The sequence below is a fragment of the Notothenia rossii genome (assembly GCF_949606895.1).
Source record: "Notothenia rossii genome assembly, chromosome: 10".
NCBI classification, from domain to species: Eukaryota; Metazoa; Chordata; class Actinopteri; order Perciformes; family Nototheniidae; genus Notothenia; species Notothenia rossii.
Window position 1 is genome coordinate 27464655 of NC_136908.1, and position 25436 is coordinate 27490090.

The 25436-nt window shown below is 41.4% G+C and overlaps 1 protein-coding gene across 1 annotated transcript in view; it reads left to right on the top strand.

Annotated features, from left to right (window-relative positions):
* myo1g (myosin IG) overlaps nucleotides 1-18480 on the top strand; it is a 71035-nt gene extending 52555 nt beyond the window's left edge. The window contains 1 exon segment of the mRNA XM_079656007.1: nucleotides 17908-18480. Within this exon segment, the coding sequence (XP_079512133.1) occupies nucleotides 17908-18070 (163 nt within the window). The 3' untranslated portion in view covers nucleotides 18071-18480.
* The last annotated feature ends 6956 nt before the right edge of the window (nucleotides 18481-25436 follow it).

A 25436-nucleotide genomic window follows, 5' to 3' on the forward strand; every position in this document is an offset into this window, starting at 1 on the left:
TTTGAGAGTCACGCGCACGTCATCTTTAGTTTATGAGGTCTGGAGTTTGATCAGGGAGGGAACAGTCAATGGAGAGATTGTGTTTTGAAGTAAAACACAAGAGCGAGGATCAGAGTGTTTGATGGCACAAAGAGTTGTACAAAAATGGGTCAGGGAGGCACACTAGGTGAAATGTGACTTCAAAGCTCCTCCGAGTTGTCGGAGAAGATGAGCTGCCTGGTTTTCTGTCAGCCGTCTGCTGTTCCCTCGGCGGAGCTTGTTCCTCCTCAATCTCTTCCTGTACCATCAGCCCCTCTCTCCCCTGCCTTCTCTTCCTGTCACCTGGGTCGGAGCTGTCGGCATGAATGCTGCGTGTGTGTCGGTATGTGTGTGTTTACTGTGTGTCTGCTTGGAGGGGGGTGGACTCGTGGACCATCTGCTGGGACAGCTGGGGGAGTATGAGAGGGCTGAAAGCAGGATTTAGGGTATGATCTGTCCTGGCCTTAAGAGATTGGGGAGGATTCTTACTTAAAAGGCAATTTGGGGATTTCATTATCTTATTGAAACCAACCAGAGACAGAACATAATAGACGTTTTTGGATCAGCTTTGATTTTGTACAAATATCGCAACACTTATTTTCTGCCATTTTTAAAGACACGCTTCAATAAAAAATGCATGTAAAATGTTGTACCCATAATACAAACACAAGTTTGTATCTCTTATTCCTTCTCAAATTAAGTAAAAAAGTTAAAAATGTCCTATTTATAAGTTTCAACAAATTCCAATATGTAAAAAACCCTCTTTCTTCTCCCTGTAAAACATGTGTTAATGAATCATGCTGCTTTTGAGTGTATATACTGTACATCACATGATCCAACCACATGTAAGTTGAAATGACCAGCTCACACTTCAAACTGCTCTTCATTAGCTCTGAGGCAAAACAGCTTCCCCCCTCCTCCTGCTTTTCATTTGTTTTCATTACCTCTCATCTCTTCAAAGTTCTCTCTTCCTCTCCGGCTTTTATACATCAGCACTTTCAGTTATGAATATGGAAAGACCTGGGACGGTGTTGCATTAATAGCAATCTTCTGGGTCACCCCCTCCCTTCTTGAGAAAGATCAAAGAAAATGAGGAGGGGGAAGAAAAACCTGATTTTATTAACCTCAGAAGCATATGTGAGCTCTTGTGATGTGGTATTCTGACACACAGTGACCTGTTACTGATGTCCAGGGACTTGTTGACTGTCTGATCTCACTGTACGTCCACAGTTTGCCGGTTAGTGAAGGCCATCTCTTTTATAAGTGCACTTCTTGAGGTTGTGAAAAGCGTCATCCGAAGCCTGAAATAGCCTCCTCTGTTACTGCCTCCCCTCTTCTCTCCCTCAGCTGCTGTCCTCAATGTGATCCAGCAACAGGAGAGGCTGAGCTCTCCTCGGTCAGCTCGTCCTCTCTCGCTCATTTCCTGTCCCTCGTTTTGTCTTTTGAATGTTTTCTTCCACTCCCAGCTTCTGATGTGGTCTTAGTGGTGCTTTCATACATGGCCCACGAGCAGGGCTCATGCAGTGCTGATCATATGAAGAGCGGTGCAGAGTATTTAAGTGCATTTATATACTTCAAAAGTACACATTTGATGTATTTTACTTCTCATGCGACTTACAACTCAGACGATTTGATTTGATAGAGAATCAAATCAAATCAGGTTTTATTTATATAGCACATTTTAAAAACTATTTTTGGTCGAGCCAAAGTGCTGTACAGTTCATGCAAATAAAAACCACATTACTACAATCGCAAACAGAACACAATAAATTACAACATCAGATATAAAAATCAAACACAGGGAAATGTCATGAGTCGTGCTCCGCTCTGACTAGAGTACAGCCTTGTGAAGGGATTTGGTCTGGGAGACGCTCTCTGTGAAGCTGTCATTTGGAAGTGCGAGACCTTCATCCCGGGCCTTTCCAAGCCCACCAAGACATGGGAAGAGGTCCTGCGAGGGGATACTCTCAGAAAGAGAGGCTTTCTCTGACCCACAGAGTTGAATCCCCAGGCTAGACTGCATGGATCCCAACCAATGAGAAGTGAACAAGTATTTTATGTTCATCATTAAACTGTGGGGGTTGATAGGAAACACTCAAAATAACTATTGATCGATGGATTGACAGAAAAGGAATTGGCAATTTCATGGTTCCATCTTCACAAATGTAATGAAGATTTGCTGCTTTCGTTAATTTTAGGTTTGTAATAAAGGTTGGACAAAACTAAATATATCAGCAGATGAATCTATAATGAAAATAATCATCAGTTGTAGTACACTGGAGATCTACTTATATAATATGTAATATTATAGAGCAGGTTTTGCTGCGTTGTGTATTTAAAATATTTTTAAGTACAATTTCCTGATTGTACTTGCATGTTATTATTTAGCTGAGATGTAAATACAGGACTCATACTTGTAACAGGGTTTTTTCACAGTGTGGTACTGTATGAGTACTTTCTCTTAAGTAATAGCTCTGAGAACTTCCTCCACCATTGAGAGTAACTATGGCAACAGCTTTTAACACAGGTGCACGTAAACGGAGGATATTAACACTGACCCACTTCCTCCTCACTCCTCATACAGCTGCCAGCTCATGTGCTTCAGTGGTTCAGCCTCATAGTCCTGCCTCAAACTGTTCATTAATGCACGTGTGAATAATTCAGATATGTTTTATCCTCGCACCATGACATATATGCATAATAAAGTTCATCAGCTATAAGTAGAGCTGACACCAATTTAGTTCCAGTGTATTCCTCGTCTGTCTTTCATGTTGTGGCCAAATGCTCGCTTTAAGATGAGACGATTTACATTTTTCATGCAAATATGAATGAGATTCAATTATAACGTTACATAGTCAGGTCTGACATATTTGAGATTATATGTTTTCTTTTAAAGAATTAGTTCAACTAAAATAAAATGTATCAAAATGTAATGAAAATGTGTTAAATTTGCACCACAGGATTCTGAATAATTAAGTTAATATTAGCACATAAGAGATCAAGATAATGCCGTGATAACTACAGAATACTGGTTTGATGAGAAATCCCAACCTTCTGCCGACGTAATCTTTAAGTTTTTTCCAGTTAACTTTCCTCTCTCTTTTTCTCTAGATTGTAGATAAGTGTCCTTCGCTCTGAATTCAGCCACAATCTTTCAGGGTCATTCTTGACAACATTACCTCAAGGTCTAACTCTGTGGACATGATTCTCCTCAGAGGCCAGCAAACCAAATATAAGCACTATTTTGGATTTGTGGTTTAGTGACACTGGAACTTCCCAGCCTTATTTGCATAATTTGTTATAGTTTAACATAAATCCAAATGCTGATAGATGAGGAGGCTTGGGAAGTAGAAGAAGCATTGTAGCAGTGTGCTTGTCAATATAGTAGCAAATGTTTGTTTGGAGCGCTGTGAAGGACCAGGCTACGCCAAAATCAGGAATGCAGGTTGAGGTGGAAAAAATAAGGGTTTTATTTACCCAATACATGTACAGTTTAAGATGGATAACCAAATCAATTAGGATTAAACAAAAAGGTGTATTATTAATGATATAACCAGACACAATCTAGCATTAAGGGATTAAGAAAACGTCACAAAAATGGGTGACATTCTATGTGCTCTTCTTCCCAAAAGCAACTAATTTAACCCCCCTTCATCTCCACACTGCAGGAATCTATAGGCGCTTTCACACCGGAGTACTTTTCCCAGGATTAGTTCCGATAGTTCCTGGGATTTTGCGTTCACACCAAAAAGATCTGGAACTAGAACTTTTTTTCAGGAACCTTTTCCCCCCTTTTTAGTCCCTGCTAGAGAGCAGGTACTTTCCTTGGGAGGAAAAGGTTCACATTTCTGATTGGCTGGGCGGATTGCAAACCACACCCCGTAAAAGTTTTGTGAAGCCGCCATTTTATTTGCTCGCATTAGCATTATTAGCATTAGCCCAGCGCACCAACGGAGAGAGACTAACTTATGGCAACACAAAAAAAAACATGGGAGCGGTGGAAATGAAGAAGGTGTCGGCACTTCTGGCGATTATCTAGGAAGGCTTCAGTAGAAGCTGTTGGGAGTCTTCCCAGCAGCTTCTACTAGTCCCCAACTCCGGGGAGTCCCCAACTCCGGGGACTTCCGGTCGGGGACTTCAGGTGGCAGTATAGCTTCATTTGCGTAATCCTCCCTCAGGGACTGATTCCGGTGTGAACGCGATCTACTAGATCAGGGGTTCCCAAAGTGTGAGGCGCGCCTCCCCTGGGAGGCGCCAGAGAGCTTCAAGGGAGGTGCAGCCGCCAGAAAAAAATAAAGAGAAACAGTGAAATCTAGCTAGTTAAATTCAGCTAAATGTATGCGAGCGGCAAAATATGGATAGATTTGTAGTGAAGTTACCTAAAGTGAGAGAGGAGACAGCGTCTGTCAGAAAACGGAGGAAGTATGAGAATGATTATTTGAAGCTAGGATTTTCATGGACCGGTCCTGATGACACCACTGCCACAGTGTGTTATCTGCAACGAGGTGCTAGCTAATGACAGCATGAGACCATGTAGACTCCGGCGTCATATTGAGGCGAAACACCCATGTTTGGTGACCAAGCCACAGGAGTTTTTTGACCGGAAGCTCAAGGAATTGCAGTCACAGAAAAATGTAATTGACACATTTAGCACTGTGAATACAAAGGCAACCGAAGCATCATACCGAGTGGCGTTACAGATAGCTAAGGTAGGTAAACCTCACAACATTGGTGAAACGTTACTCCTCCCTGCTGCTAAAGATATGGTTTCGGTAATGATGGGAGAAGCTGCTACTGCCAAGCTAAATGCGATCCCAATGTCTGACAATACCATCCCCCGCCGCATCTCAGACATAGCATCTGATGTGAAGGAACAGGTGCTGGACGGTATTCGTGAAAGCCCTTTTTTAGGTAGCGAAAACAGAGCATTTTATGACATTTTCTCTTACTGGACCTCTTTGAAATGCAATTGAATACCCCTGCATTATAGCAAAAACAACAATAATAATAATAATAGCAATAATAATTGGGAGGGGGGGCACGGCTGTGATTATGTTCTCTGAAGGGAGGCTCACCTTCCCACACTTTGGGAACCCCTGTACTATATAGTTCCGGGACTAAGTTCCGGGAACTATTCCTGGTAAAAGTACTTGGTGTGAAAGCGCCTTATAGCACTACTGGCCAGTCCATTGTTGCGTGCAGGGGGAAGAGGCTCTAAAAAGGGGTGGCTTAAATGGAGTGGCCTCTTTAAACACCCCTCAGGGTTTGAGAGGAATGTCGTAGTCCAATTAGCTGACACATCTATAAAGGCAGGTGATTTTCATCAGCTCAGCCTCTTGCCAGGAGCAAGGTGAGCTGCAAGACAGTGACAATAGGATTACACACAACACAATTAACAATAGATATTTTAAACAAGATTGCGTGCACTCAATCTAGAAAAAATAAAGCTGTTTCAAATAAATGTGTCTGTGTATGTCTGATGTAAGACAAAAAGCATAACCTTTAGCATGTGTATTTGTTTTTGAGGCTTGTAGCCCTCACAAGTGCCAATACTACAGTTTTTGTAACAGTTGTTGAGTGTGTTATAGTCCCATGACCCATATTGTATAATGTCCAACATATCTATCTAAATCTAGACAGTCCATATAAACTTTTTCCATTCTTTCTTCATATACCAACAGAAAGTACTGCATTACCGCTCCCTCTGGATGTGCTGTTAACAGTATAAGTGACGTACAAAAGTCCCATTCAGACAGGATTATTAATATAGAGGGAAGAGGGCAGTAAATTAATAAAAGTCGTCCTTCATGATGGCATTTTGGCCGTTGGCATATGCCAAGAGCTGTGCGGGAAAACCATGTGACCTTCATTACAGTACAATGCTTAGTATTGTATTTAATAATATCTTCTAGTAATTATCAAGCTGTAGTTTTATACTCAACACAGGCAATTCAATTCTAGTTTAAGGGCCATTTTGTAGGATTTAGAGGTAATTATTGGAAGAAATGTTATATATAAGTAATTACTATGTCTTTTGTTAATGTATAAAAACCTGAAACTTAGACTGTTTGTTTGTGTTGACTCAGCATGAGCCTGCCATGTATTTACAGTAGCGAATATTTCCTAAACCAAAGTCTAACTAACTAGGGCTTTTCATGTTTTGACGTTACTTGAAGGCCAGACTAGGTTCTCTACAGCAGGGGTTTTCAAAGTGTGGGTAGGTGAGCCTCCCCTCAGAGAACATAAGAACAGCCGCGCCCCCCCTCCCAATTATTATTGCTGTTATTATTATTATTATTATTGTTGTTGTTGCTATAATGCAGGGGTATTCAATTGCATTTCAAAGAGGTCCAGTAAGAGAACATCTAATTAAATGCTCTGTTTTCGCTGTCTACCTTCCGCCATTTGAAATTACTCCGACTGTTTCTCTCCTCTTGTCGTGTCTCTGTGTGTGTTTGAATCTATCGTGCTGACTGCACCGATTTGATTGGCTGAGTAGCGTCACCTCCTTAAAACATTAAACAATAACTTTTTTAAACCTTTTTATTTTTAGGTTTTAAACATATTGTATAAAACTCCCCCACTACTTGGACTATTCCTTGCACCCCTCTAGAATAAGCCCGAATGGTCTCAACCATATTGCATCAGTAACGTGCACTTGTTATTATAACAAGATCGCAAGGACGCTAGTAGCGATCGGAAAATTGAGTGCTGTTCAGTTTGTGTGTTGTGGAACATGCGTGTCCGTGCATGAAAATATACCACACACCCAATTACAATTGCATGTTCAATTCACTACCCTGGAAGTTAATACAGTTGTTAAAGTTGGAACAGCCTGTGGACAGCCGTTGTTCCTTGCATGTCAGACGCCGACACCTTCTTACAGAGGACAGGCACATCTAGCTGCAGCACGACCCGTATATTTCCGCACGCCGTGTTCTCAAAACATATTTTTTTTTTACATTTTCAACATGGTGGATAAATCCTTATATGCTCCCGGTAACACACTGAACGTCAGCTTTGCCTCCTTATTACACTCACCCCTCCTTTAGTGGGAACAATGAGTCTGCGTCTTTGATGCACAGAGGAATAAACGCAGATAATCCTCTGGCTGCAGCCTTGACCGGTACCTGCTTTTGATCAAAGTCAATGCGAAAAACCTGCACTCACACAGGTAGGTGGAGGTGAAGGGAATGAGCACTTTTACAGCCTTTTTGGCAAGGTGGGGGAACTCGGTCTCCACAGACAGCCACAAGTGGGCAAGTGTCACTTTACTCGTCTTTTTCTTGTTCTTTTGTGTCTTACGCTGCGCCTCCCCTGAAGCTCTCTGGCGCCTCCCAGGGGAGGCGCGCCTCACACTTTGAAAACCGCTGCTCTACAGGCTTGTTAAGGGAGGGGGGTTCAGTCAATCTGCTACTTCCCTGCTAAAGCTGCTAAATCTAAACTAAGGGATATCATTTTGCTTTAGAGTTTTTGGAAGGTGGAATTTGTTTGGTAGAGCAATAATTAGTTAAACTAATTCTTAATAAAACATATTTTATAAGTAAGGCTAGCAGTTTCCCCCTGTTTTCTAGTCTTTATGCTAAGCTAAAACGCTGCTGACTGCCTTATATTAAAAGGACAGGAATAAAAGACACCTTCTCATCTAATGATCACATAAAACAAATCAATAATAATTTTTAAAAAAAGGAATTTAAAGGTCCCATGTCATGCTTTTCTGGTTATTACCCCATGTGTGTTATGAAGGTTTTTCTGCATGTAAACGGTCTGCAAAGTCAAAAACCCTCAAAGTACACCCTGTAACGAGTAAAACTCTAACACAGAAAAGACCTGTCTATGCTGCCCCAGAATGCCTCGTTGGAGATTTCTCTTTTTCCATTTGTTTCTTCCGGGAACCGCATGACGCCAAAATGGACCAATCCGTGGAGCTCCTCACACACCAGGATCCCTTGTCACTATCAAACGCAGTGGGGGGACCTTTAACGTACATTGCTGGTAATAGACGAGTTGGGAGAAATGCTCTCTGCAGACCCATGCTCACAGCGTTATAAACCTGTTTCTTACTCAATATCAAGCCACACTTATTGTTTTTACTTCGGCGGTGAGTGTTTGTGTGCTCAGGATGAGTTTCGCGCTGTCTCGCTGTATCGCCGACCCGGAAACCACACCAGTAAGCCAGCTCACTGAGCAGCGAGCCTCTCAACGTCCAGACCAATCAGAGCACAATGGGCCCACAGGGAGGGGGGGGGGGAGCTCCAACAAGCCGTTTAGGACAGATATCTCATTCACAACAACGCAACTCCGGTTCAAGCTCCGTGCTAGAGCTTTTCAGGTTCAGAACTAGTTCTTCGGTTTAGCTCCGGCTCTTTTCACACTGCCCAGAGTCCGACTGGTGCTGCGTCATCGTTTGCGTCATGACGTAACCGTTTGCGCGCCTGCTTCATAAAGCCAAAGCGCGCGGAAACCCCTCACAGCTGACACCGACAACAACAACAATGGCCGATTGTGCTCCAGCTTCCTCTGTACCTCTTCGGAAGACCAGATTCCCAGTAGGTAGCTGTTCTCTTCAGTGGACCACTGCTGCTTGTTAAGTTTCTCCATCGTTGTGTACAAACTGGATAAAACACGGGCTTTTTGTTGTTGTTCAGGAGTTGATCCCGCCCCTGTCCCTGCCCCCGCTTCGACGTAAGCGTGACGTATGCGGTGCTTTTGCTCTGGCCGGACAATTTTTTGTTGCTTGAAACGAACCGGATTCCGCAGCTAAGAGGCTGCTCCGCTGCGGTGTGAACAGGAAAACCCGGTGCTTTTCAAGCACCAGCTCCAAACCGGCCCTGAAACACTGTTGGTGTGAATGAGGTAAGAGAGTGAATACACATACTTTACAGAGATGCTGTATGAGAAACCAATGTGAGTTTGGAAAATTGCACAATATACATTTATGTTAGTAGACCTCAACAATGGAATTATGATCAGTAGAAATGGCCATGACATGGGACCTTTAATATAGACCTAGCTGCCTGGCAACCATCTCTGAGGCAACAGCAGAATCTGAAGCCATGGCAGCGTGGGCCGGGGCTTCTCCATTTCTTGGAGGGGCCGACCATCACTGGGTCCGCTTTGGCGTCACAACGTTCATCATCTATTAAAATGAACATCACCGTCATCAGAAGCAGTGGGCCCATCTCTACCAGCTGCCCCCTGCGTCTTTAGCCTCCTCAGGGGGCATTAATGGGGGGGGGGAAATGCGTCATAATGTAACAACAGCAGAGCCAACACATGAACGGTGATTTCGAGCAGATATGCTTTAGGAAGCAATGCAGGGGTCTTAAATGCGAATTGAATCAGAAATGTGTGTCATGTTCTTTATTGGCACTGGCTTTTTCCTCAGTTCTGATTAATTCTCAACACCATTGATTCATTTCTGAGATAAAAACAAGTCAGTTTAACAGTGAGGGAGCTCGCAGTGGGAGAGCCTCTCCTCTCCTCAAATCAATTATAGGGGAAGACGATTGATTGCTATCTGACGTGTTTATGCAGCAGGAGATCTGAACATGTTAGTGATGGTTCCTGAACATCTGTCCAAACATCAGCCTGGCAACATGTGCCTTTTTGAGATCATATTATATTTACTGATGAATTGCTGTCTGCTTGAAACTGTTAAGAATGAAAATGTCTCTGAGGAATCCGCTTGTCGTGCTGGATTTAAAGCATGTGTGCGTATATTGCATCCACTAAGAGGCCTTTTTATGCGTGTGCTGTTTGAGGTCACCGGCCGCCCAGGAGGCTTTGAGACGCTCAAACAGAAAGTCCCCTGGATTTAACAACCGCGGCACCAGTCGGAATGTCTTCATACAAATATGCTCCGCCACAGCCCAGAGTCTTTGATGTGCGGGGAATGAGCTCATGGGGAAAATATGATGTAAAGTATTCACTGACTCTGAGTTACAGCACTCATCCCATCATACCGTTAAATCCTTCCTCTATACAGTATGATATCATGTCCGCCTGGACCTTCTTGTGAAATCCGTTTCATGTGCATCAACATAAAGAATTAATGCTCATGGGTGTTTTTAGCTCAGCCATGGTTAAACACAACATGCTGGTTGTCATGTTGATTAGCATATTAAATTGTTTTTTAAATAGAAAAACATCATCCAATCTGTTATGAACCCATTTTGTGTATAAATCAGATAGTGTGAGTTCAAATGACTGAACGGAATTTTGAAGGTTCAAATCAATCTCTCAACAGATTGAGGTTTATGAGACTTGACTGGTATTGAATTATTTTTTTAAATACATACATTTCTATGACCCGTGTTACTTTTGATATTCTGTAGACTTTGTAGTTAATTTAATGACTGAATTCTTAAGCCATTCTGAATTTGGATGGGATGTTTCTTTCTAAAACCTGCACTCTACTGGGGCTTTAATTATCTAGAGCACGTACACATATTTTTCAACCCCCCGTCCTCATTATAGTACAGCCACAATTACCTCCTGTTGGTCAGCTCACTTACTGATCCTACTGTTCTTCAAATGCACTTCAAAGTGTGTCTTTGTATCTTTATATCTTTCACAGAGCTGTGCTTATTGTTTCTGAGTTCACCTCACTCACTCAGCGCACGTTGTGAAACCTGAACAAAGAGAGAAAGATTTTGCTAACCTGATAGATTGCTCTTTAACATGAACTCGTGAAATGAAGCAGTGGATCATCACATTGTCATGTTGTGTTATTGCTGCTCTACCTGGGTTAAGCCGAGCGGATTTGATGTGCAATGAGCTTCATGAAATAACAATTTAGCAGATACTTGTCCCTATCTTACTGTAAGTTATTAATGTCAACATTTAGCAAGAGAAATATAAAGGTCCGGTTTGTATGTTATTAAATCATTATATAAGTATAAAACTGCCAATACTTTTACCCGCCAATATTGCGTTTGCGTTCGATGTACTCCAGGAAGTACCAGCCAAGAGATAGTCTAGCACAAAACCAACTGTTCAACAAGATGTTTTAACATAACACTTTTTTACAAGTTTAACATAACTTTACTTGAGTATTTCCATTTCATGCTACTTCATACTTGTACTCCACTACATTTTGGAAGCAAACATTGTACTTTACACTGCACTACATGTAATGTATACCTGAAATCAAGATGAGTTACTTTTTACTTTTGCAGGTTAATATTGTCAATGCTAAAATAAATCAACTGATAAATTACAATGTACTATTATGGATTTGCCATCTGTAAAATGTACAAAATGTTCAAAAAGACAATATGACAATTCAAAGACATCGGACAGACTCGTCAAAGCAGTGGAAGGAGGGACAGGGGGGGTAACAGTGTCAAATTATTACAGGCCAGTGTTTAAATGTAACACTTAGTTTGACAACTCCACAGTGGCAAAGCCCCGGGGGTGGATGAGATCCGCCCAGAAATGCTGAAGGCTCTGGGTGTTGAGGGACTGTCATGGTTGACACGTCTCATCAACGTTGCCTGGAAGTCGGAAACAGTACCGAAGGAGTGGCAGACCGGGGTGGTGGTTCCCCTTTTCAAAAAGGGGGATCAGAGGGTGTGTGCCATTTACAGAGGCATCACACTACTCAGCCTCCCCGGGAAAGTTTACTCTAATGGCGCGTTTCCACTGCAGGCCTCGCTCGGCCTCGCACGGTTTGGTTAGGCCTTATTAGGCCCGGCTCACTTTAATGCTGCGCTTCCATTACAGTTTAGGAGCTGGGGCAGTAACAAAAGTAACGCAGTGTAGGCGGAGCCGTGACATCGTCTTCAATGAGCACCCGTGAGCACCCCAGAAAAAACAACATCAGCCGTTAGCTGTTTGCACTCATGCTCCTCATATCTGTTCAGAAACTAGACAAAAGTTAAAGTACAAACCACTGACTGTCTGTGTCATGGCGAATACAGTCGCTGGTTTATTTAAGTCTGTATAGGCCGTTGTGAGTGTGGACGGTCGGAGCATATAGCCTATATTGCGTTAGCTTAGCCGATCTCCATTTAGACAACAAATCAAATCAGGTTTTATTTATATAGCACATTTTTAAACGATTTTTGGTCGAGTCAAAGTGCTGTACATATAATAAAAATACCCTACAGTAAAGACACTTTACAGCAAATACAACAGCACAGTTTGTGCAGAATATCAGTATGAGAAAACGGCATCCTCTGTCCTTAGACCCTCACATCGTACAATGAAAAACCTCCGGAGAAAAACCCACAGTTTAAAGGGGAAAATGGGAGAAAAACTCAAGGAGAGCAACAGAGGAGGGATCCCTCTCCCAGGACGGACAGACGTGCAATAGATGCCGTGTGTAAATCGAAGAGATAATACATTTTACAGCGTAGGTAGACCAAATGTTTGGAAATGCATGTGTCTATAATAAGAAGATCACGCATTTTAAAATTGTTTGACTGCCGTCTGTCTGCAGACTTGTCAAAGCATTAATTCATGGTTTTTACTAACCGGTATCAGTATGTTGTTACTTCGGCATCATTTTGAAACGTGTATTACAATTAAATCATGGTCAAATATGTGCATCTTGTTGTAGTTGTAGCCCCCTTGATAGCGATTCTCTCTCTAGTTTAGCAAACTCAGCCCCGTTTTTTTGGCCTCGATAGAACCACGATTTAGTCGGGCCAGAAAAAAGGTGAAAAAGTAGCCCCGGGCCAAAACTAGGCCAAGTGGAAGCGCAACCAAAAACGGGCCCCGCACGGTTCGGCACGCTTAAAGCGAGCTACCCGCTGCAGTGGAAACGCGCCATAAGATACTCGAAAGGAGGGTCAGGCCGATTGTCGGACCTCAGATTGAGGAGGAACAATGCGGATTCCGTCCTGGTCGTGGAACGACGGATCAGCTTTTTACTCTCGCTAGGATCCTGGAGGGGGCCTGGGAGTACGCTTATCCGGTCTACATGTGTTTTTTAGACTTGGAGAAGGCGTATGACCGAGTTCCCAGGGAATTACTGTGGGAGGTGCTGCGGGAGTATGGGGTGAGGGGGTCTCTACTCAGGGCCATCCAATCTCTGTACTCCCAAAGCGAGAGCTGTGTCCGGGTCCTCGGCAGTAAGTCGGACCCATTTCCGGTGAGGGTTGGCCTCCGCCAGGGCTACGCTTTGTAACCAATCCTGTTTGTATCATCGATCTCATTTACAACGGAGACCTGCATCATTTAGTTCCACATGAAACATAAAAACAACATACAAACAAACAACAGAGGATATCATATTTACATATTCAACATTTACAAATACCCAGAGTGTCAGAAAGCATTTCATTTAGACGTGCCTTAAATACATTCAGAGAAATAAAAATGCTCAATTTCAATTTGCCTGTAGACTGTTCCAAGCAAGTGGAGCTGCGCACATAAAAGCTGTCTTACCAAAGACAGTCCTTACTCTTGGCACATCTAACAAGACTATATCCTGCGATTGCAGACAATGGCTGCTTGCAACTTTCTGCTTTATCAATGAACAGATATAATACGGGAGTTTGCCCAACATAGCTTTATAGATAAAAGTGTACCAGTGACTGAGCCTCCGTACAGTGAGTGATGGTAATCCTGCCTTGGTATACAGTGTACAGTGATGAGTAAGTGCTTTACAATTTGTGACAAATCTCAGAGCACTATGATACGCAGCATCTAGTTTGCTCAGGTAGTTGGCAGGTGCATTCACATAAATCAGATCACCATAGTCCAGCACAGGTAAAAAGGTCACAGTGACTAGCCTTTTCCCGGCCTCAAGCGAGAAACAGGACTTATTCCTGAAAAAGAAACCTAGCCTAACCCTCAGTTTTTTAAGCAGGTTATTGACATGAAGTTTAAAAGAGAGGCAGTCATCAAGCCAGATACCAAGGTATTTGTAACAGGCAACAACTTCAAGTTTTGTTCCTTGCGTAGATACGATATCTAAAACATGCTCTTGTGTCTTTTTAGCTTTTGAAAAGAGCATTATCTTGGTTTTATCCACATTTAAAAGAAGCTTTAGCTCAGAGAGCTGAGTCTGAATAATGTTAAAAACAGCCTGTAATGTAACAACCGCCTCCTTAATGGAGGGACCTGCACAGTACATCACGGTATCGTCCGCATAGAAATGTAAAGTAGCTTCATCTACATTTTCACCTAAACTGTTCATATATATGGAGAATAAAAGTGGACCTAAAACAGAACCTTGAGGAACACCATTAGCAATGTTTAACCACTCAGAAGACAGCCCATCAAAGTGAACACATTGGGACCTTTCAGAGAGGTAGTTCACAAACCACCCCACTGCATGGCTGGATATGCCAATACTGAGTAGCCTCTGTTTTAAAACGCGATGATCAACGGTGTCAAACGCTTTGGAAAGGTCAATAAACAGAGCTGTACAACTCTGTTTATTATCTAGCATACTAGTAATATCATTTACCACTTTCATTGTTGCAGTGATGGTGCTATGTTTCTTCCTGAAGCCTGACTGATGTTTAGACAGGATATCATTTATACATAAAAACTCCTTTACTTGTTCACTCACAAGTCGTTCGAGCACCTTAGCCAGAACTGACAATTTAGAGATTGGCCTATAGTTATTTAAAATAGTTGCCTCCCCTCCTTTCAGTAGAGGCAGGACATAAGCAGACTTCCATACTTTAGGAATTGTATTTGTGCTGAGGGAGAGGTTAAAAAGAGAAGTAAGAGGTGGAGCAATAAAATCTGCAGCTATCTTTAAAAAGAAAGGTTCTACGTTGTCCGGGCCAGCCGGTTTCCTAGTATCTAACTTGGATAAAGCTTCATGGACAATACCAACAGTTAAAGGAGTAAAACTGAAAGGGTTTTCCAGACAACAAGAACTACATTCTCTCTGATTATGTCAATAATCTGCTTTCATGCTAGTCATGTGTCTTAAGTATGCAAATACCAAATGCACAGTAGGAAGTGAGTAGAGACAGATGTAGTCATGCTTTAGCAGCAAATGTGATGCATTCTGCCCCAAACACATGTCTGACCGCATTTGTCAAACAGACGCACCAGGCTTGAGTCACTGTCATTTGCGCAAGTGCCTACAGGGTGCGCCTCCATCCTTATTTCATATGCATTCAAGGGAGTTTTCACAAATAACAACCCTGTTGAGCCTTTAGTGACGGAGGCTGTTAGTAAGAATGCAAATGTTTGAATCCTCTTGACCAGACATCAGAGGGAATTGACCCTGCCAGCTCTCGATCTGTGTAATGTCCTTATTAGCCCATGAGTGACTAGAAACGCTCATTGTTGAAGAATCCCTGGCGAGCAAGTTGGCCAGTTGATGATGTTGGCAGCTTGCATGAAACATGGAGAAAACAAACATCGGAGGTTGATGAAGAAGGAACTTCTCAAGAGACACCATTGTTCGGTGTTCTGTCATTGAGGGCAGACACAGCGATAATCAACAGAAAAATTCAAGGATCGTCCAAGTTGCCACCTAGCTACGTGACTGCGGTGCAATCTGCGTCATGCCTAAAGCAAACAGAGTATTTCCAGAAAGGCATAGGAAATCTCCTGTTCTATGCTAACTTTGTGAGAAGGAAACCCAGAACAAAGCCAGGACCTAACTATCAATCAAGTGGATTAGCTCTGTGCCATGTGAAGCCTAGCATAGCACAAAGGGAAGGTTTGTTTATCTCCATAAAAAATGAAAAAGCTCTTTTATTAACACAAAGAAGATACAGTACATTGTCTGAGTACTTTTCCTTTTAACAATATTAAACAGGCTTCAAGACACTCACACACTTTTAATATGGATTGATACAAAAATGATGTAACAAATAAACCTTATCATAAGATGATATATACAATACAGTACAGATTATACTCCTGCGTTTCACAAGCTGAAGCAGTATTAATATGCAGTTTTTTACCGAGCAGTGTTCAGTATACATGTTGTTGAGCTCTCCATTCTCATATTTGTTTCAATCTGATGATCTTACCTGGTGTGTATCTACTGTATTAAACCACATTGCCAACCCTTTTACATAACAGCTAATACATTATGCAATCTGCATAAATTAACTTATCAAAAGTGGGACTCCATTTGATTTTCAGCCAGCATTTTGAAGAGGTGCAGTAAGTCTGGGGAGAATTGGACCCTCCAAACGCTATGAGTTCGTTCTTGCCAAAGAAGGCCGACAGTTGCCAAGGTGGCCTACATACAGTACATGAGCCAGCTCTGCTTATCAACATTCAAAGGTCTCCAATAATAGCTGCTTGGTTCTGCATCTGCTTTTAAAGGCCTCAAGATGGGTTCAAACCAAGTGCGTCCACCAACAGAAAAACAATCGGTATTTGTTTACGGGAGAATTGGGTATATCAGCCATTTGTTCTCCTGGGCCCCGGCTGTGACGTAGGTGGATCCGGGGTAAGGCTCTTTGAAACACACTGCAGAGTGTGTATGTGTCCAGATTGTGTTTGAGGGGTCGCTGCGGCGGAGGATCCCCGAGGGACCAGAGGAAGCAGCGACTTCACAGCAGATCATCTTCAGCTGACTGTGCAGCACCCGGCCTGTCGAGCAAGCAGAGTCACACTTCCTTATCCCAGCTGTCAGCAGAGGGGTGGGGGGGGGGGGGGTTGACACCAAAGCACCTGCACTCTGTATGCGACTGTGCTCTGTGGAAACCATCACATGCACAAGTGACGCAATGCTTTATTGAGGATGTAATGGGCTTTAGAGATGTTTTAATCGACAAATATCCTCAAATGTCTTTATTTTGACAAATTATAATACAGCAGGTCGTCATGAGGAACCGTTTCAGAGTTTACGATGGTTCAAGGCATGCAAACACACCTGTCATTTAAACTGATCTTTTGAACCTGGATACCACGGATACTCAATATGACGATGATACAGTAGATGACGCGAAACGACGCCACAATGACTTTTCCTAATCACTTTTACTCGACAACAATGGGAAAAGTAATTAGGTCAATGGTAAAGGAGAAGAACTCATTCGGACTTCATGACTATGAAAAGACGACTGGGAAAATCCCACTGCATTAGTTCTTTTTTATAAACTTTTTTTTAAATGCATTGAAAAAGGCTAAAAGAGATAGGATAGAAAGCATTGAAGCTCCTTTCCTTAGCTTATTGAGAATTAAACATCAGCTTAAGAAATCCAGTCATAAGTCTTTTACTAACCACTTTTCCTTAACCTCAATGGAAAATGTCATTAGGTTAAGGAAATATAAGAATTCATAAAGCCAAGAGAATTCCAATGCACTCACATTAACCTACAGAGAATGTGTTTTTTTTCTGCATCTTAGAATGTGTTTGTTGTCACCCATTAGACGTTTCTACATAGTGGTCTATGGGGATTCACTCACTTTTGGAGCCATCCACAAGGAGATCTGCTGTCTAAACATATCTTCATATAAAAGTATAAAACACTGTTTGATCAGTTAATTTTTGAAGATGGGGAATGTTTTGAAAAATGTACTAAAGATTTATGAATTTCCTGAAAAATGCACTAATGATGATTTAAATAACTGATTTTGGTGCTTGTCCGTAACATGTCTTCATTTAATAGTAGGAAACATCGTTTTTCTGTCCTTATTTCTTGGTGGTCTAAATGTTAAATGTACTTATATATCAAAAAAAATTCACAGCAAAAGTGTAAACCAGGTCAGTATGTTAAAGTACTGCAATCCATATTATCCATCAGTGCATTAAGCTCATTGACATACATAAGATTTCTGAGCAATATCTCAAATACGCACATGAAAGGGGTCCTGTGGTTAGTTTGGGATTAGATGGGATTAAGGTGAGAGGAATTGAAAAGCATTTATGGAGAAAACACAGTTTAGATGATAAGGAAATAGGCTCATCAAGTATAATAATACAAGTTTGTCTTTGTTTTTCTCTTTCAGTTTAAGAAATGTCCCATTTCCAGTGAAGGTTTGTCCCTTGGCTGTGCAGCTTCACATGCGGGGAAAACCAAAGAGCGTCAGCGTGGAAAGCAAACCGGGACAGAACAACGCAGATTTCAAGAAGAGTCGAGATGGTTTCATCCTGCTCGTCCCTGCTAACTAACAATTCTGCCAGAAGAACCTGACCTCAGGAAGTGGACGCTCTGCATTTGAGGAACTGGTCCACCCACACGCTCTTTAGATTGTTTAAATATTTGTCCAAAGTATAAACAGCTGAGTCTGCTTTCTTAACTATAAAGCTGCAGGAGGGCAATGTTCAGCAGACAATAACAGAAGTGTTGAATAGAGAAATTAGGAGATTATTATGTTGTAAAAACTGCAAAGTTGCCTTACACATGTAGGATACTGTTTGCTTTTATGTTACAAGATATTTGAAGATGAAACAAAAACATAAATTAGAGCACTCTTTTAATGACAAATTGTACATCACAATGCATACAAACAACCAAGAGAAGAATTCCAGATATATTTTTGTACATTTGAGTGGAACTTTAATAAAATGAATACTCTATTGTACCCTGTCTCATTAAAAAAGGCAGGCTGAGACAATTATTCCATGTCAGAAGTAATGAGAAGGAGAATGAAAAAGTATTATTCTAAATTGACTCAAGCGAGCTCTCTGTTTGTTAATTTCTCCCTAAAGCTTTGCCACAAGAATATACAACATGCTAGAGAACTCTATTATACAGTGATTACAATAATGTTCTCATAAGTGCTTTGAGGCTTTAAAAGACAATCTAAGCAATAAAAACAAATGTGGAGCCTCTCGTGTTATACAATACAGAGGATTTCCTGTTTAAATACTGTACATGTACAGTCTCAGGTGACGTTCTGGGGTTTGTATAAAACAGCAGCAGAGAGAACCAGGCTCAGTGACGCAGGAGCTGTTTCCTCTCTGGTCCCTTTGGTGTCCTCTGGATCAGATCAGCTGGGTGATAAACGCACACATTTACAGGATTTCTGAGGACTCAAGTTCTGAATGGCAAAATGTTCAAATAAGTTCAATGCAGTCAAACAAAATGAATGTCAATGATTTTTAAAATGTTACCCTAATTGCCCACATTCTGAGATATCGCTCTGCGATAAAGGAGGTGGGTAACATTTTAGTTGACATTGAGAAATGATGTTTATACAAGAGTCACAACCCACCTCTGCTTGAGTACAAACCCAATTACAAATGTTTCCTTGTGTAAAATGTGCAGGCTATTATTGTCGTGGCCTTGTCTTTCCATCAAGCCACTAGACGCCTTAAACAGACAGTTCTAACTTGTTTTCTTTCCTTTAAATTACTTACAGTTTGAAGAGTTGCTTGGCCTCCGATGGTTTAGATCAGTGGTTCTCAACTGGTCAGGCCTCGGGACCCACTTTTTCCTTAGTCAATAAATCGCGACCCGAAATGTTGAACCACTCAAATATATTCAACAAAAAATCGTGCAGTAAAATATACTCTTTTCAGCATACATTATTAATTAAACTGAAGTACAGTGCATATATCCCTTATATCCCTTCACAGAACTAAAGTATGCTTTTAAATAAGGTATAATGAGATGATGGAATCAAAGCTGAACTGTATAACATAACAAGGCCAACATGCTGAAAACCCAACCCCAGAAGGGGGGTCTGGGGGGATTGTCCCCCAGGAGATTTTTTGAAATACTAACATATAAACTACCCATTCTGGTACACTCTGAGAAGAAAATAAATAAATCTATTGCTACCCGACATATTAATAGTATTTTATGCCATTGTTTGTTTTTCACTTTGTTCTGACAGCTTGCTGCTCCACTCAGAGAGAAGAGCAAAGAGGAGATAGTCTGTGTGAATTACTTTAAATTGTGGGTAAGGGTAGATAGCCCCCATTGTTCTATGACCTGTCAATCATGAAACTGGGGGTCATATTTAATTATGTGTTCATTTTTATCTGAAGTTGTACACATGGATGTACGTATAAAGAATAGTTCTACCGCAAAGTTATTCTCCGTGGGGACTTCCGGCAACAATCTTGATTCTGATCAAAGGCCAGAAGACTCGGAAAAACATCAGCAAAGATATTTTATTGAGAAGATGATCACTACGTGACAGAAGTTTTCAAAACCGTTCATGGTCTCCGGTACTTCCAGTCCAACGCCTACTCCTGCATGCACGGCGTTAGAAAATCGGGCCTTCGAAATAAAAGTTTGACTTACTCCCCCCCCCCCAAAAATAAATAAATAAGGAAATGTTTTTTGTTCTATTTTTTTTTCTTCACTCACACATCTGCGACCCACTTTTGGGTCGCAACCCACCAGTTGAGAACCACTGGTTTAGATGATGTTGCGATGTGTTTGATCACAATAAAATAACAAACCTTTGCACATGCAACAAAGAAAATAGGCCTTTACAATGTTCAAAAGAAATAAGCAAAACTCAAATAAAATAATAAACAACTTACTGTAGGTATTCTTTCTTTCTTAATAATGCTTATATAACTTCATTACTTAAAGGGTACTACGATTTGTATGTGTACGTGTAGTGTCCCTGGGCAAGACAGTTCACCCCAAATTGCTCCTTTAGGGATTGTCCACAGTACTGAATGTATGTAAGTCGCTTTGGATAAAAGCGTCTAACAAATGACATTGACATGTAATGTAATGTAGTAGGCTACGTGTACGGTTAAAAACTGTTCCTCGACGGCGTGTCTCCAACAGGTTGCCCATCACTGTGGCTTTAGCGCAGGCGCTGTGGGAATTGTAATCCTTTATATAGTGTATTGACTACAGACGTCACAATTAGGTGGCCTTTCTTATAAATCAAAATACTGGCTCTAACAAATATTATTGTGAGAAACTAAGCTAGTGTTAGCTGGATTGATATTTGACAGCTAGCTTGGAGAGCAATTGTGATCGCTAATGTTAGCTAACATATAGGCAAACACTGTTGTTTATTGGTTATTTAGTCCTCTTCCTGTACAGTAAATACTTGCTAAACAGTTTAGCATTTAGCATAAGGTGACCAGATTTTCAAAATTAAAACCGGGGACATTTTGAGTTTTGCGGTCAATATATCATTAACATATCCAATTATCTTCACTGTTAAAGACAAAACGGGGACAATTCTGGTTCAATGTAATTCGAACATTTTAACTGTTGGATACAAACAGAAGGACGATAGCCCATAGGCCTATATGAGATTTCAAGACTATTTTATTTTGAAACTCTTCATCAGAGTTTCCCGATTTTCTCTGATTGACTAGATGGGGTCTCCTGCTATCACCCTAAATAAGTATTTAATTGACTTTGAATGACTCTTTGATTATGGACAGTTTCCAATAAATAATAATCAAAATATAGATGGACAATAGATCTAATTTGAGATTTTAAACAGCATACATTTTATATTGTGCTTCAGAAAGTAATGTTATTTTAGGAGTGTTGTGAGATGGTGTCAACATCAATTGAAATTAGTGAATTGAAATTAGTCACCCAGTGGAAATGTCAGATATCTTAATAACTGTATACTTACATTTTACATTCACTCAGTTATAATGTGGTAGTTATACGTAGTTTGTTTTAAATTATTATTGATCACATTATAGAGTAAATATTTCTTGATTTAAGCTCCAGTATATAGGAATATGTTTGGTGTGTTTTTTAGGTATATTTGTTATTGACCGAGTAAACGCTTTTATTTTGAAGACAGTTTTTACAGGCCTCTACCGTAATGCATAGGATATTCGCGCACCGCAATACAACTTGCGGGCTGGCTTGACTGTTTTTTCCGAACTGGGGGCTGGCTTGACCACAGTCTGTTTACCCAGTGTTTCCTGACATAAAACGTTTTATTTCACCTTGCTATGTGCTTTTAACGTATATTAAAAAACGGGGACATTTCCGGGGACAGTTTCAACCGGGGACATGCCAATACAAACGGGGACTGTCCCCGGAAAACGGGGACGTCTGGTCACCCTAATTTAGCATCTATCCCATAGCGCCTAGTTTCAACTTTCCATAGTGGCCAGTGTTCGACAGAAGGTAAATAGTCTCTAATAAAAGGAGAACTCCTGTTATGATCTTTGTGTTTCCTGTTTTATTTTGTAAGATCCTTGTCTTAATGTCTGGTTTTACTTCCTGTCTTTGTGTTTCCCCGCCTTTTGTGATTTTTTGCCCCGCTCTGACCCACCTGTGTGTAATCAACCTAATCACCTGCTGCTCTTCACCTGCCATCTTTTAGTCCTGTCTGTAATGTGCCTGTCTATCCCAGGGTTTCTCTGTTTTTGTATTATTTTATTTAACTCCATCAACTTAGCTTTTAACTTAGCAGAACCATATGTAATATTTTTATATCATCACTTACTTTAACCCACAGTACAATTTGAGTGCTAACAATAGCTTTCAGGCTTGCTATGCTAGTAGCACCTGTTGGGAAAAATCAGGACTCAGAGAGACACGAGGAGAGCTGGAGCTTTGATGGCAAACACTGACGGTTTATTTGGAGCTTCACAAGACATGTCACGGTCTGACCACACGGTTGAGATGCCACCATCAATTCTGAAGACCCCTCCTGTAGCTCCAGGTTTGAACTATAGTTCAGAGTGTAATAATCAACATTCTTCAATAGATAGACTAAACAGCTGAGGACACTGAATCATCTTTGTTGTCTCTTATGGCTCGGGGTCATCTACCCCAAGAAGGATGTGTTCCAGGTGTCCCACAACAATAACTATCTCTGACAGAGAGCTGCCCGGTCATAAACTGGTGTCATCAACAATATGCTAGGGCAGCCCTTCCTTATGGGAGATAACGGCTGCTCAAGGTTGGTCAGCTGCGTCAGAGGGCGAAGGAGGACATGCAGGGCAAACTATTCCCCAACACCGTTTGCCGACAGGCAAGGCAGGGGCTTGGGGCCCTTTACCAGAAGGGGGCCCCAAAAGAAGGTTGATTATAAAGGTCCACAGCAACGACAACATGTCATGTCCAGAGTGTATTGGGGCGCCACTGGTAGCAGCTAATGTAGCATAAGGCCAGGACGACGAGAGGACTACGGCAAGGGCGCCGGAAGCGGCAGCAGATGCCGCGGAAAACTGTACAAATCCCGTTTCAATAATTCCCCTCTACTCTAAAGTCGCATCTAAAACGCGATCTGATCTAGCTTTGCATATTTTGTTATTTTTGATTGTTATATTCAATCTCACTAGCTACAGGCATGTTTGAATCTTGTAAAGGGAAGATGACAGCTCTCACTCGCCACTCTACTATTCCTCAGCGCCGCTCCCCCTCCCTCCCACTGAAATAATGAATGTAAGGTGTATAGTAATCATAGGTAACACCGCAGGGTCCGTTAAAGTTTGTTTTTATCTGATTTCAAATAAGCAAAGTCTTGGCTTTCAGAATATTAAACTTCTTTCGGCAAATTCAAATGATAAATAGACCTACAACTTTGAAGCTTGCAACGGCATAATTGCAAGCGGAGAACGGAGTAATTTAACGTAACAGCAGGCAACAGCCGGTGTTTCTCGTGAGTGTTTTCCCGGGAAACAAACACAATACACACAAACGCAAAAAACTGTACAAATCCCGTTTCAATAATTCCCCTCTACTCTAAAGTCGCATCTAAAACACGATCTGATCTAGCTGTGTATATTTTGTTATTTCTTATTGTTATATATATATTCAATCTCATTAGCTACACGCATTTTTAAGCTTGCAAAGGGAAGACCACAGCTCGCCTCTCACTGGCCACCCTGCTCTTCCGCAGCGCCGCTCCCCCTCCCTACCGCTGAAATTATGAATGTAAGGCATATAGTAATCATAGCAGTGGCGAGCCGTGACTTTTATACCTAGGCCCTCTGAAATAAACAAAGTCTTGGCTTTCAGAATATTAAACTTGTTTCGGCAAATTCAGATGATAATTACAGGTTTGAAGCTTGTAACGGCGTAACAAGCGGAGAACGGAGTAACTTAACGTCACAACAGGCATAACAACAGCCGGTGTTTCCCGTGAGTGCAGTAATCCAAACGAAAATATCTTCCCTAGGTCGTATTTTGATCATTTGCTCCGCTAATAATCAATCAGATCGATGGATTCCAGAGAAGAGGAAACTTTAAAGGCCTTTTTCTCAAAATGATGACCCTGTAACAGTCATTATATAATGTGACATATTTTGCTTAATATTTGGAGTAGCCTACAAAAACAATCCTGATATCATTAGAAAGCTAGGAATCAAAATGTGTCTTCGGGTCAATGCGACTGATTTCGATGGGGCAGGTCACTTTGCATTAGCCTAGGTAAAATAAAGCAGGTAGACATAACAGGAAGAATATGTACATTTTAACCCAATCAAATAGGACATTGTCACACCATTCACCATTCAAATGTATCCATGTAAATTACAACCAATAAAAAAGCTTAGATTTGTTTATTTGTTACATTGTTTACTTTATTTGTTACGTTGTTCTGTGTATGTCAGCCGTTAACCTAGATAGAAAGAATATACACTTGCAAACATGTCAGAAGAACCAGCGCAGAAGAGAACTAAATACAGTCAAACTTAAATGTAACAACTGGAAGGTCACATCCCTGACATCCACATCTCCGGAGCGTGGACCTTCTTCAATCATAGAAACAGCGAAGCCAGATGAACCCAAAAGCAGCGGCTCTGCGGCCGCAGAAACTGTCAAAACCGCCGCCGCCCCCACCGCTGCCGTTGAACCGAAACAGGCTGGTTCCGACTGCATGGAGGTTTGTTGTCGGGACATTGAGGCGGGTAAAGCTGTACAGCTAACTGTCGAAAAAAAGGAGACCGCTAGTAGATTATTTGGGCAAAGAGAAGGTAGCCTACTTCAACGCAGAATGGTACAAAAACAGAGAGTGGTTAATTCTTTGCAAAACCACTAAACGATAGTGATAAATTGCGATGTTAACAACCTCATGATAACCTCTTTTTTTTTTTTTACTTAGGATCATACCTGTTTTTAGTCTAGAAAAAGGTAAATGTGTGCATTTTATTATAAAGTTGTGTATATTTACAGACTGTTGCAAAAACTAAGAAGCTTATAAACATCAGGTTTAAAACTAAAAGAGCTTTACAAAACAATTAAAGATGTTTGGAGTTTTATTTGAGTTATTCATTTACATTTTTTGTCAAAGAGATGCTGATTTGAAACCATTGTTATGGCATTTCCTGTTTCTGCCGTAGAGAGGGGAGGCCGTCCCAAAGCTTGCCGCTGTATTTACTCCCTCCATCTGACAGGAGGGAGCCTCATGTGTCACTCCACGGAGTTCACTCCGTCACGGAGGGGGAGTGTGTAAGGGGTAAGGTGTAGGGCGTGGTTTGGGATTGGGCCATACACACACACTTTTTTTGGCCCCCCCCACTTCTAAATTGAATCCGGCGCGCCTGGACTACAGAGGTCAGGTCAGCTAATTTCTTCCTCATTATGAATTCACATGCTCCTCAGATAATCCCAACTCTCCAGTTTGGAAGTCGTTCT